The sequence below is a fragment of the Cajanus cajan genome, chromosome 9, assembly GCF_000230855.2.
Source record: "Cajanus cajan strain Asha chromosome 9, NIPB_CcT2T_4, whole genome shotgun sequence".
Lineage (NCBI taxonomy): Eukaryota > Viridiplantae > Streptophyta > Magnoliopsida > Fabales > Fabaceae > Cajanus > Cajanus cajan.
The window spans coordinates 26,830,833-26,844,776 of NC_138525.1; the positions used below are offsets into that span (position 1 = coordinate 26,830,833).

At 31.4% G+C, this 13,944-nt stretch overlaps 1 protein-coding gene and 1 pseudogene across 2 annotated transcripts; both read left to right on the forward strand.

Moving 5' to 3' along the window:
* The first annotated feature begins 2,461 nt into the window (after positions 1 to 2,461).
* LOC145952047 (secreted RxLR effector protein 161 pseudogene) lies at positions 2,462 to 2,965 on the forward strand (annotated as a pseudogene).
* Positions 2,966 to 4,185: 1,220 nt separating this feature from the next.
* Positions 4,186 to 6,648, forward strand: LOC145951845 (uncharacterized). 2 transcript variants are annotated; one of them, XM_083063969.1, is made up of 2 exons: positions 4,186 to 5,074; positions 5,613 to 6,648. In XM_083063969.1, exon 1 carries the CDS (start codon positions 4,253 to 4,255, stop codon positions 5,000 to 5,002), a length of 750 nt encoding a protein of 249 aa, XP_082920095.1. In that variant the 5' UTR covers positions 4,186 to 4,252; the 3' UTR covers positions 5,003 to 5,074; positions 5,613 to 6,648. The 2 variants fall into 2 exon arrangements, with proteins under 2 accessions (XP_082920095.1, XP_082920094.1); XM_083063968.1 differs by having other exon boundaries at positions 4,186 to 5,062.
* The last annotated feature ends 7,296 nt before the right edge of the window (positions 6,649 to 13,944 follow it).

Genomic DNA, 13,944 nt, shown 5'->3' on the forward strand with positions numbered 1-13,944 from the left:
TGTATTTTTTTGTGATATGTATGAACTGGACTTTATTGTTACACTAAATCATATGATTTTGATTCATAAGAGAAGACAAAATTTTGAGTTAACACACCACCACCAATCTAGTGCAGATTTTGCAATAAATATGGTCACATAGAATGTTTTTGTAGGTTGAAATAACAACAACAAAATCAAAGTTCTCAACATGCGAATGTCACTAAAACCAAAGATGATGAAGACCTATTTTTCATGGCCAAGACTACAAAGTGTTCAGAGGATTAAAACACATGATTTATTGATAGTGGTTGCATTCAACACATGACAAGTAAACTAGAATTTTTTTTAGAGTTGAAACATGTTGGAGGAAGAGTAAAGATTGGAAATGGAGACAAAATTGCAATAACTGGTAAAGAAACTATGGGAATTCATATTGCAACAGGGATTAAACATATTTATGATGTTCTTTTAGTGCTTGAACTTGATCAAAATCTATTGAGTGTGGGTCAAATGATGCAAAATGGTTATTGCTTGCTATTTAAAGAAGGAAGTTGTGTAGTCACTGATGTTGATGGTCATGAATTATTTGAAATAGAGATGAGAAAATAAGTTTTTTTGTTAACTGGAATTTAATTTCTGAACATGAGTGTAAAACTAGCAAGATTGAACTTGATTCTAAGCTATGGCACAAGAGGTTTGACCACTATAACTTGAAATTCATTCAGTTTGCTAAAAAACAAGAGTTGGTCAAAGACTTGTCAAACATTCAAATATGTTTAGAAGTATGTGAAAACTGTCAACTTGGTAAGAACCATAGATTGCCTTTTTCGAATTCTATTACATGGAGAGCAAATGAAAAGCTTGAGTTTGTCGACTCTGATGTTTGTGGACCTATGAAAACTACTTCATTGAATGATAACAAGTATTTCATTTTCTTTATTGACGATTTTACAAGAATGACTTAGGTTTACATTCTTAAGCAAAAATATGAAGTTTTTTTTTAAAAGAATTTTAAAGCCCTTGTTGAACCTCAAAGTGGTTGTCTTTTGAAGAAACTTAGAAGTAACAATGGGAAGGAGTATAATTCTACATAATTTAATATATTTTGTGATGATTTGGGAGTTGACCATCAACTTACAGTGAGCTACTCTCCCCAACAAAATGGAGTAGTAGAGAGGAAAAATGGATCAATTCTTGAGATGGCTAGATGCATGATTTTTTAGAAGAAATTACCCAATTCCTTTTGGGTAGAGGTTGTAAATACTGTTGTGTACCTCTAAAATAGGCTTCCTACAAGGGCAATAAAGGGAATGACTTCGATTGAGGCTTGAGGAGGTATCAAGCCATCCATTAGACATCTAAAGGTGTTTGGTTCACTTTGTTACACTCATGTAGCAGCTGTGAAAAGAAACAAATTGGATGAAAAGGTTGAAAAGGGAATTTTAATAGGCTATAGCTCAAAATCTAAGGGCTACAAAGTCTATGAAATTGATTCTGGAAAAGTTCCATTAGTAGAGATATTAAAGCCGATGGAGATGCTTATTGGAATTGTGAGACTTGTCAAATGAAAAGGCATTCAGTTTTGCCTACTTTTGAGAGTTGAATTGAAAACCAAGAAAAAGATAATGATGATGATTTTACTATAAGAGGTACCAAACCATTTTCAAAAATTTATCAAAGGTGTAATGTTGTTGTACTTGAACCTACCAACTTTGAAAAAGCTAGTAAGGTTGATGAGTGGAACCAAGCTATGAAGGAGGAGATGACCACCATTGAAGACAACAAGACATGGTAGCTAGTTGACGAGCCAAAGATAAGAATGTAATTGGAGTGAAATGGGTCTATAGGACAAAGTTAAACCTTGATAGATCCATCAATAAATACAAGGCCAGACTTCTTGTTAAAGGTTATGTTCAACAACCTAGAATTGACTACACAAAAACTTTTGCTTTGGTAGCAAGAATGGGCATTATTCGTATTCTTTTAGCTTTGGAAGCTTAAATGAAATGGGAGATCTTGCATTTAGATGTCAAATTTGCATTCCTAAATGGAAACCTAACTAAAGAAATTTTTGTAGTTTAGCTTGAAGGTTTTGTTGTGTAAAGGGGTGAAAACAAGGTGTATAAGCTTCATAAAGCCTTGTATGGGCTAAAATGGGCTCCTAGAGTCTAGTATATCATAATTGATTGCTATTTTTGCATCCAAGGTTTTAGGAGAAGTGAAAATGATGCATCTCTTTATGTGAGACAGTTGTTGGGTGACATGACTTTTTGATTATTTCCTTGTATGTTGATGATTTGCTAGATACTAGCAGTAATCAACAAGAAGTCCAACAACTTATAGAGGAGATGCAAAATCAATTTTAAATATCCAACTTAGGAAAAATGAACTACTTTTTAGGCTTGGAAGTGCATCAACTAAGGATGGTATTTTTATGAATCAAGAGAAGTATGCTCATGAAGTTTTAAAGAAGTATAAAATGGAAAGTTGCAAATTTGTCCCTACCCCTTTGGTGCAACATTTGAAACTCTCCAAGGATGATGGAGTTGGAAAAGTTGATGTTTCTCTTTACAGAAGTCTTATTGAAAGTTTACTCTATCTCACTTCATCTAGACATGATCTTATGTATGCAACTAGTTTACACTCAAGATTCATGCAAAGTCCAAGTGAGATACATTTTGTTGCAACAAAGATAGTTCTTAGGTACTTGAAAGGCACTACTCAGTTTGGAATATGGTACAAGCCAAGTGAAAATGGAAGTCTAATTGGTTATGTTGATAATGATTGGACAGGAAACATTGATGACATGAAGAGCACTACGAGTTACATTTTTTATTTAGGTTTTGGCATGTTCTCATGGAACTCAAAAAAGCCAGAAATTGTTGTCCAATCCATTACTGAAGCAAAATATGTTGTTAGAGCAATAACAACAAACCAAGCTATTTGGTTAAGGAAAATTCTTCTTGAGTTAGGAGTAGAGTAGTTGGAAGCCACTTAGAACAACCATTGGAGATTTATGTGGCCTGAAAATAAATCAATGATAGGTAACCATGAGCGTGGAAAGAATAATTTTTAGTGGTAAATGATGACAAAGGATGAGAGAAAACCTAATTCTTTGTTTAGGAGAGAAGTGGATTTGAAGGAAAAAGAAGGAGAATAAATGAGAAATGATTTGATGAGAAATAGATAAAATATAGAACAAAATTTAGAGTTGTTTGTTAAGATCAAATTCGATAAGAAATAGAGAAAAAATGATATTTTTAAATTATATTTTATATAGTTAAAAATTTAAATAAAAAATTACTTACATAATTACCATTTATCCATTTATATCATAAGGTTTTCTTTTTATAATATAAATTAATAACATATATAGTTGATTATGCTATATCACAATTAATTATGCTACATACCTTCTCAGAGTGTATTACATAGTTGATTAAGCCCAATTGTTTGATCAATTATATGACTTTAGCACATAAGTGGAATTTAAACATGTCTCCATAGTTGATTATGATTCCACCATAATTGATTATAGTTGTTTTCCAAGACATATTGTTGTGTTAAAATAGTTGTCTTTTCAGGCATGTTGTTGTGTTAAAATGAGTCATAGTGGGTATTATAGAAGGGGAGTGAGTGGGAAAATTTTTCCATGCAATTTTAAGGCGAATAATTTCTTAGAAATCTACATATATTTGGAGGTAGAATTTTCGACGTGAGTCTCACAACAAATTCTCGATCAATACCCTCACTTCATCTCCCCAAACATGTTTTTTTTTTATTTTAAAAAAATCACCACACTTCCCGCCCTTTCTTCTCCATTTCACGTTACATCCCCTCCCTAAACACAATGTAAGATGTAAGAAAGTGAAGAAATGGAGTTGTTGCGAATTTATTGATTTTGACAACATTACTAGGAAAATACTATTTTACATCGCTATATTTACATCGGTTGTCCAAGAAACGATGTAAAAATATATGCAGTGGCAAACTTGTAATTAAGTAGAAAATATAAGCAAATTTACATCGGTTCTTCCTAAAACTGATGTAGAAATGAAGTATTTTACATCAGGTTTCCTTTTAACCGATGTAGAAGGGATGAGCAATCTCTGCGCGCGCTAACATAGTGCCTTTAGAGCCTCTCAATACTCTTCCCTTTCTCTTGTCTTCAACCAAACCCGTCTTTTCCCCAAATCTCAAATCTTCCACCCTTCGCAAACCCTAACCCTCGACCCTCCCTTCTCCAACCTTCCGTGATTTCGTCAAATCAATGGCCAAAGGCACCGATTCCGACGAGTTCATCTTGCTCTCTAGGGTTCACTCCGGCCTCAAGCGTGAGTTCACCTTCTCCATGAAAGCCCAGTTCGAGATTTGCGCCGCCTCCTTGGGCCGGACGCGGGCTAGCAAGAACCGTCCTGACCCGTCGCTCCAGCCCGCCTCGGCCCGCAAGTGCTCCAGGAAGGCCGAGGAGCCCAAACCCCTCGAGGACTTGGTTTTCTGGCAACAAAGTGCCGCCACTGGTGGTGTGGGTGGTGGTGGAGATGAACGACAACCAAGTCCTGTTCGCGGCATCTCCCTCAAGCTCCAGGAGGAGGAGCGCGAGCACCGCATGGACTTCGTTCCCGAGGTTTTCGCCATCAACATCGACCACATTGAGGTCGACAAGGAGACCCTCGACATGCTCCACTCCCTCGGAATCAACGACCTTTTCGGCATCACCCATTTTCTTCTCCGCATTCTCTCTTTTCCGACAATCCCTTCCCTCTCCGCAATAGAATCAATATTCTCTTTTCGCCACTCGCATCACATCGTTTGCCTATCAATTTATAAAATTTCAAATGGTAATACTGAAACGTTGATCGAAGGTTCTCTTTTAGCGTCAAATTTAGGGGTTTATTTTGCGTGTAGTTCTTTATTGACATTGATTTCGTTGTGGTTGAAGGTAGAGGTGCATGTCATGTATTGCGGCAAGGAAGAGAAGCAATGGAGTTGGGGAAAAGTTGGGGCTGTCAATTTGTGAAAACTCAGTTCCATCGTGCGGGACATTGGGGATCCCTGTCTTTCTCAATCGCATGTAAAGGTTGTTCTAACTGTAAGACTACAACTCTACTAGGTTTTGTTAATTGCTTTGCTTATGCTTAGGTTTAATCCCTCATTTCTGCACCGCTACATCCTCATACTGATACCATAGAGTATGTTTTCTGCGTTGTGTTTCCCTCTAAAGACTGATGGTAGAGATAGACATCAACAATTTGTTAGGTTTCTCCCTCAGCAGTTTTTCTATTGTAAAGAAGATTGGGCTGATGATATCTTTCGCGTGAAATGAGTTGTGGATAATCTGTCAAAAGCATCTTCTATAATCGGATGCTTGTTCATGATGATGCTCAAGAACTATAGGGTGGATTGCACTTTCCAAGGCTTCTTCTATAGTGGAATATGTATTGAGATTTGTGAATCTTCACACTCTTTACAATATAGACTAAATATATGTCAGTGGAGATTGCTCTGTTTTTCATTTGAATAGTGGGGCATCTAAGGAGATCTTGTTGCTTATTATAGATACAAAATCTTGTTATAAGGTGAGTAGGTTACTTTTTTTATTTATGGTTTTGTTGTTCTTCATGGAACAGGTAAAGAGAATGCTAAAGCCAGACAAATGGAAAGGCATGTGTGATAGTGAAGGAAAGGTGTTTGGTTTCAGGAAGGCACTGAAATTGATTGTGGAACTTCTCTTTTGCTTTGCTTCCATTTTTTACAGGCTATTATGATGCGTCTATCGAACATGAGAAATGAGATTTTTTCAAGATAGGCTTCCATTTTTAAAAAAAAAATGCAATCTACATCGATTTTTCAGAACCGATGTAAAAATGTATACATTTTTTACGTCGCTCTATTCTACATCGGTTTTAGAATCGATGTAGATGACTTTAGAGAACCGATATAGAATATACATCTTGTAGTAGTGCAACTTTGGTGTAGAATAGAAATAGTCACAGATTCAAGCCATGAAGGATGGTATCTCTTTGATACCATTTTGACATTTTAGGAGTTAAGATGCCCCGAAACATATGCTGATATACAATATTGGACGGTAAAAGGAAAAGAGGGATACACAGTATTCATAAGAGCATGAATAATTGTTATACATTACACTGACTTTAAATTTATTATTTATTGATCAAGTTGTAATATTATAAGTGTAAGTGTAACTTAGACCATTAATGCTATTACTAAACCTAATTACACTATATATTTAACATAAAATTCCATAATGTTCTGATATTTTTAATTCTGTTTTCTCCTGAAAAAGTGTTGATAATTTATCACATCGATGGTACGTGAATCACCGATGCTTAATTTAAGGGACATAGATGGATTTTAAATGCATTTCTAAAACTTGTATCTGCTAGGAGTCTTTCTGTTCCTGTATGTCATGACTCAAATATATGAATAGTAGGAATACAAATTGTGCTTTATGATTAGTTATCTTAGAAAACAATTGGGGTTCTGCTGGCTGAATTTGCGGTGATGGTTTCCCGTTCCTTTAATCAATTTAGGCTATATTTGTACAACCTTTTACAAAAGTACTTTTTAGAAGAAAAAAATAAATAAAAATTGAAATAAATTTTTACATTAATTAAAATTAATTTATGTCGGAATTAAAAATTTAAAGAAATTAATAAAAGAAAACTATAAATTAACTTAAGTCTAAAATAATTTTAGTTCATAAAAAAAATTTATTTTTTTCTTTCTATTTTTTTTTTCTTTTAGAAGTGTTTTTGAAAAAAATTATATCCAAACAAACTCTTAAACATCTATAAATATACATGTGATTACATTCACCCATTACCAATTAAATTATCTCCTAATCTTCTATATATATATATATAAAAGGAGGGATATATTTACTCTAGAAGTAAGTTTATCTAAATTTACGTCGTTCAGTAACTCATGTTGTGATGGAGACCTCCCTTCCATGGTTGACAATGGCGTCTTGAAGAGGGTCACCTTGCCCATGATCTAGGCTCACACCAAAGGTTAGGAAATGGGATGTTTAAGGTGGAGAAGGGATGATAGGTGTGAGATAGTGAAGGTTGGCGGAAGTGTATGGTGCTCAAGGTGGGTTGGCTCACTCCAAGTGAAGGTGGAGGCCACTCTAAGGTTTTACTGTCCAAGGGTGGAGAATGAAGGTGGTTAGACGAAGTTAACCTAGGGACTAAGGATATAGGATTTGAGGCAAAGAAATGCTCTCTCAAATTCATATAATCCAAGAATGAAATCTTTGGATTTAGCTAGGCTACTTCTAGGTGCATGATAAAACCATGCAACCTTTGCCCTCCACTAGGGCCTAAGCCTTTCTAACACCAAAAATAGGTCCAATAACCACAAAAATACGTCTAGGTTTTTGTTCCCACCCTAATCAAATACCTTAGCCCAAAAATAAAAACCTATGATCTAAAGCACCCCATAATAGAAGGGTAAAAATGGGAAAGACAAAGAAAATAAATCCTATGACTAAAATACCCCAAAATACAAGGATAAAATTAGAAATACAAGTAAAATAGATCCTATGTCTAAAATAGGCATAAAAATAAATTCTAGGTTACCAAATCTTAGGAGAGTGATTAGTGTATTTTAATCTTGAGAAACATGTCTTCTAGTGTTTTAACTTCCCTATCATCTTCTAATCTCCTAGTCATTGGCCTAGTGATGGGTCCCACATGAAGCTCCATGGATGGTCTTCCATCATGTTGTACACCAAATCTCAACAATCTAACTGTTGAATTTAAAATTGTTAATTCATAGATCAAATCTGTAAATTTTTAAAAAAATTGAAAATCATTTGATACTTTTTTTCATTAATTCAAATCAACGGATAAAATGTTCTAGATAGACTTACTTTTAGAATAAACAAATTTCTCTCTATATGATCAATACAGTTGAAGAGTTATATGGTCAATTTCTTGTCTAGAGTTGATTTAGTAGTAACGAATTGGAATAATATCTACATAATATTAAGTTCAAACTGTTACCGTCATTTATCATATAATTCTGAATCATCAAAAAACAATATGGTCAATTTCTTGTGGATTTTGATATATTTACTGCATTTCCTTTTTCTATGTGGGTAATCAAACATCTTTTTCAATTTACTATATCAAGCAAAACATAACCCACACAAAAACATCAACGATTGAAGTCTGATTCTGGCATCTACTAGAGCTGCTTTTTATTTAGTTCATTTTATGGGATTGCTACAATTTGGGTCACATAAACATTAAACAGATTGAAGGTAGATGCATTTTGCTTGTTGGGCTTGTGGCCTGCATAACCTTATTTCTTTCTCAAGAACTACCTCGGGGTCCGTTTGGATCTAATTGTTTGTAGAATTGATTTTACAAACTGATGCTAATAAATCAATACATGTTGAGAATGATCTATTAAGAAGCTTAGGAAAAATAATTTTGTTTGGAGGAAGAGTACGTTTGAAATGCAAATGAACGTGTTTAAATTTTTGGTGGTTCTTTAATTAGATTTAATTTTATGTAAGTTAAAAGTTTTAACTTCTCCAAAATTAGGCATACTGTTTAACGTCACCCTCATAATCCTAAAAAATCATTTAAGGAGAAAGAGTAGATTGAGAGCATGTTTGAGACAACAAAAATTAGCTGAAATTTCCTGAAAAAAAAAAAGTTATTTTCATGCATTTGAAAATTGGAGCTTATGATTATTTTTAACAACTTTTCTTTATCCTAAAAAACGTTATCGTCAAATTACTCAAAAATTTTCAACAGTTATTTTTTCCTTTTAATTTTTATCCAAACAATTTCATATCTTTCTTTTTTTAATTTTCTAAGTAAAAGCGAAAATTAATTATGTTTTAGTAAACTTATCAAATCAAAAAAATATTCTGATTATAATAATAATAATTGGTTATTAAAATAATTTAATTTTCGTTCCAAATAAATAATCTCAAAGTTTTCCCATGAAATATATCTTTCTTTGAAGTGATTAATTAGAATAATATTAAAGTAATACTAAAAGAAAACAATGAAGAAAAAATGACTTCTTGGTGCGGCAGTCTCAATCAATACTAGCTTAGCTATCAACACGTGAAAATGGTACTGACAAATTGGTTAAAAAATAACAAGTTTCATGTCACCAAGTGAATAAAATAGAAAAAAAAAAAAAAAAGAAACTCTAAATGGCAAAAAAGTCGGAAAGAGACTCCAAAAATAGCACTAGAAGATATAAAAATGTATAAGAACACATGCACACAAATACAACAGGTTACCATTTGACCTTGTTGGTCATTGAAGCCATAACATATATCAAACTCTCCCCACACATAAATGATGAATTTGGATACGTATCTATAACCCCTTGTCATGGTATGTGAGTTTGTGTGGTTGATAGAGAAACCAAGAAAAAATTGAAGACTTTTAGGGATGGAAATCTCTGGTCTTCAACATCCCTTGGTGTGGTCATCATATGCATATTTTAGAACATATATATAAATTTCTCTAACTCATGATAATGATTTTGATGCTATTTTTTTATTATGGTGTTATTAGTACCAAATATTTATCAATTTTACATATCAAGACTAATTAATATTTGTCAAAAAAAAAATGATTAATCTCAATTCTATTTTTTAATCTACTAACTCAAATATCAAGTTCAATGTTACTTAAACCCTAAACTTAAACTAACGAGTTATTAGAATTTCGATGCTTTGAGAAGACGTAGGCTACATATTTTTTTCTTCACCATCATTTCCCACTAAGAGAGCAAAAGGCCAAGTGAAACAGGACTTACCAAATCACCAACGCACTTTTATAGCTTTAGTGGGATTTTAGGCTTTAGTGGGTTTTTGTGGATTGTCATAGAAATTATGACTCCCATGACTCTCTCTCACACACACATTGACACCACCAAACCAACATGCCTAAGATTTAGATTCTTGTGTGATAAAAAAAGTGACACTTTCACAAGCAAAACGGTCCACACCTTAATGGTGCTGGACCTGTTTGTATGTAACCCTAATAGTATATATATGACAGCCTCACATGTGACTTAGACCACACATCCACGAGACCCTATCCTTTCTCTTTCATGTATCTTTGCATCATGTATATCATGGAAGCCTATGTTCTTATAAATAAAGGCATAGTTAATTTGAAGGGCAACTTTCATGATGCAACAACATTGATCCATTGTATTTTCTTTCTCTCTCTTTTTAGGTGAGTTAGATTTGGAGATTCAATAGACCTTACAAAAGCACTTACATATATAGAATATCTATTAATAAATTCTTTACATAATACCAACATTCAAATTCACATCTTTATGATATACGGGTAAATCCTTAGATATAAAATATAAAATATTACCAATTAGTATATACCAACAGTGTAAAATACTCATGCACTCTTAACTAATTATAAGTTATAGTTTATCATCGATATGACTTTTAGTTATTTATTATAAAAGTGACCAACAAGAACATTATATACTTATTAAATCGTGATTAGATGATAGTATATGACTTTTAATTATTTATTATAAAATTTATCAATAATAACATTATATATACTAATTTGTGATGAGATGAGCGTCTAAAATTATTTTATATCATCATAACTTATTTTCTCTTAATAAATTCCTTACATTATTATACTAAAAATTAAATTCACGTCTTGTGGAATATGGGTTCAGTCCTTATCAGAGGAACCTCGTTGGCCAAACAATAACATAAGTAATTGACACCATCAAATGTTTTTCACTTTGTCAAAATTGTTATTTGTCTCGTGTTTAGTGCTTTTCCGTCTTGTGACTACACACTCACTCACGATCTTCACCACCCATATGTTGTACTTTTGGGCTTTCATGACAGTGAAAGTGCTACTCCTTCTCGTGATAAATCTAACTCTCTCTGCCTAAAGTGTTGAGATCATATCTTGTTTCTAATCATGGCTATTGGCTAAGCTCGCCACATAGCACAAGAAATAAACAATTGAAAGAATGCTACATTTTATAAAAGATTGATATTTTCAATTCTTAATATAATATTAATTTACTTTTTTTTTTATTTGTCTCTTCATAAATTCCTCATCAATCACAATTAAAAGTTGTACATTTATTTAGGGTAAGATTATTTTAGTAAAATTTCATAAAAAATATTTTTATTATATGTATAGAAATCTTTAAATCGCAAAAATCATTTGAAAAAAGAGAAGGTAATAATTAAAGAGACAAAAAAGTTATTTCAATTCCTTGAAGGGTACCCTTACTTTTTCCATTGTATTCCATCAAATGGACCTTTCAATTGAAGCAAAGATGTAAACCAATACAGTGAAAGTACATATAATCTTTTAGAACCAACGATCTCTAATACAATTGATAAATAGTTAAATTTGATTTGTGATAGATATATAAGCCAACAGTAGCATAATGGTTTTATGAATTATGGTGGGGGCAGAAAGAAGAAAGACTTTAAAAAGGGTTGGCTGAGAGAAGTTTCTGCAATCTCATCAAAAGTGATGGGTTGTTATCAATATCCAATTATCCACTGTGTTATATATGTGCTTCAAAATCATACTTACAATAAGTCTTTTGCAAATTAAAGTGACGATTTCAAAAGTACTGTTTACCAAGTGCCTAAAACAGGGACACTTGCCTAAGGTGAGAGTGAGAGTTAGGGCCTTTTCACTATTAATTTGCACAATCTATCATGTGGGGTAAGTATGAATCCACCCTCCACCTTCTCAAGTTTTTTTTATTTTTATATTTATTTATTTATTTATTTTTATTTTTACTGTCTAATTTTATAAGGATTAAAAGATAAAATTATAAAAGTTAAACAAAAATAAAATTAATATGTATAACATCTAAAATGGGATATTTTTTATTACATAAATTAAAATATCTAAATCCTATATAATAAACAACGTATTTACAAGTATTGGAATTGAAATCTTTTGATCATGATCAACCTCATCATCAATATGATGAAAGAAGTATTAAATTAAAAATAAATACATTTAATATTTAAAATATAAAAAAAGACACATTTAATATTTATTATATAAAATTCAATTAAAAGATTTATAAAAAAATTAAAAATTAGGAAAATATTAACCACTATTGCAAATTTGTAGTGTACTCATTAAAGAATTTAAAATAAGACAAAATTTTAGTATAATTCCTTAGATGTGGTTCTTCAATTAGAGTTGAAATTTTATTTCATATGCACAAATATATAATATAAAATATGTACTAAATGTAAATGATAAATATTAAGGTAAAATTTCAATTCTAATTGGAGAATAGTTTCAACTGTACCTAAGAAACTAAACATAAGTTTTGTTAAAAATATTTATTTATAAAAAGAAACTATAAAGTACTATCTCATAGAACTTCATCGTAATAATAATATTTTTTTGTATATTTTTTAGATATTAATTGTTTAATAATTTTTGCTGATATTTGTCACCACTTTTGAGATATTGTTTGTAGACACTTGTTAAATCATTATAGCATTGATTTTGAAAAGATGCCTTTCGATAGATTACAAGAAGATGTTGATTATAAATTATCTTTAGCTTTAACTCCTAGGCTATAAAAGACCTTTCGATTATCCTAAAATATAGTTAATAAAATATATAAAAATTTACAATATTAGTTGACATCAATAATAATAATATATATTACTTTTTTTGGTAAAAATAAGAAAGATTACAAAGATGATCGTAGTGAAGATTAAACCTAGATTTTCATACTTCTAATTATCCTAACATCTCCCCACTCAAATAATAATAATAATTAATATATATTATTTAATTAAATTGTTCAAAATTTAAATCATAATCATAAATATGAAATAGATTATGTTGAGAGAATAATATTCACTCATGATTCTCAAAAGAATTAATGTTGCTCACAACATATACTTTTAGTAAGTATCAATACTCTTTTTTTTTTTTAAAAAAAGAAAAACTTAAAATTCTTTCTGGTACATTTATCTTATACAAATATTTCTGTTTGTTACTATTTTCTTTGACTTAGCACTCTTTCTAGGCATTTGTGTATTGGTTCAATAAATAGACTAATAACTAGGGCATGAAAAGCCAAGGATGATGATTTTGTTGTTAGCCTGCGGCAAATATATTAGGTGACAAAATGCAAAGTGGTCATTGAATTGTGTACCATCATCATATCATATGTATCTATCCATAAAGGATTCGCCATTTTCGTTCAATCTCAACCACTTCTTGCATCGACTATATTTGAACAATTTTATTCTAAGTACGTTCCACATTTTTTTTCTTCTTTTGAAGCATAAATGGTCAAAACCATGATATGAGGCATGCGTCATGGAAAACAACATTGACTTGTGTCTATGAAAATTAAAGCTTTTTCATTCACTATTTCCAACCGTACAATTTCTTTAATTTGAGTTTAGGGTATTAAAATTTGGGAAAGATAAAACAACATGTCGCCCCTGAAACAACACAAATTATGTTTTCTGTCTCTTTATTTTTTATTAATCATTTGCATCTTCCTCCTTACTAATCGATTAATCAAGTGGGGAATTTTTTTTTTTTGTTTTTTCTATTATCGATTTTATATATCCTAGCCTTTTCTTCCTACAAAGATAATTTTATTTTAAACATTAGTTGAAATTAAACACAAACTTTTATCTAATTTGAATTGTGTTGTGAGACACCTGTGTTAGATTTAACGATTCAGCTTGTTATTTTTGGTAAATATATAATAAACACTACAACACAAATAATTTTTAGCAATATTTGAAAAATGTTACTAATTGTAACATTTTAATGATGTTGTTAAAATTTTGTTAACTTTATAAAATGATAATTAATTTTAATTTAAATATTAATTTTAATTATTATATTTTTATGCCTCCTAAACTCCTAGAAATTCTTTAAGGGAAGATTA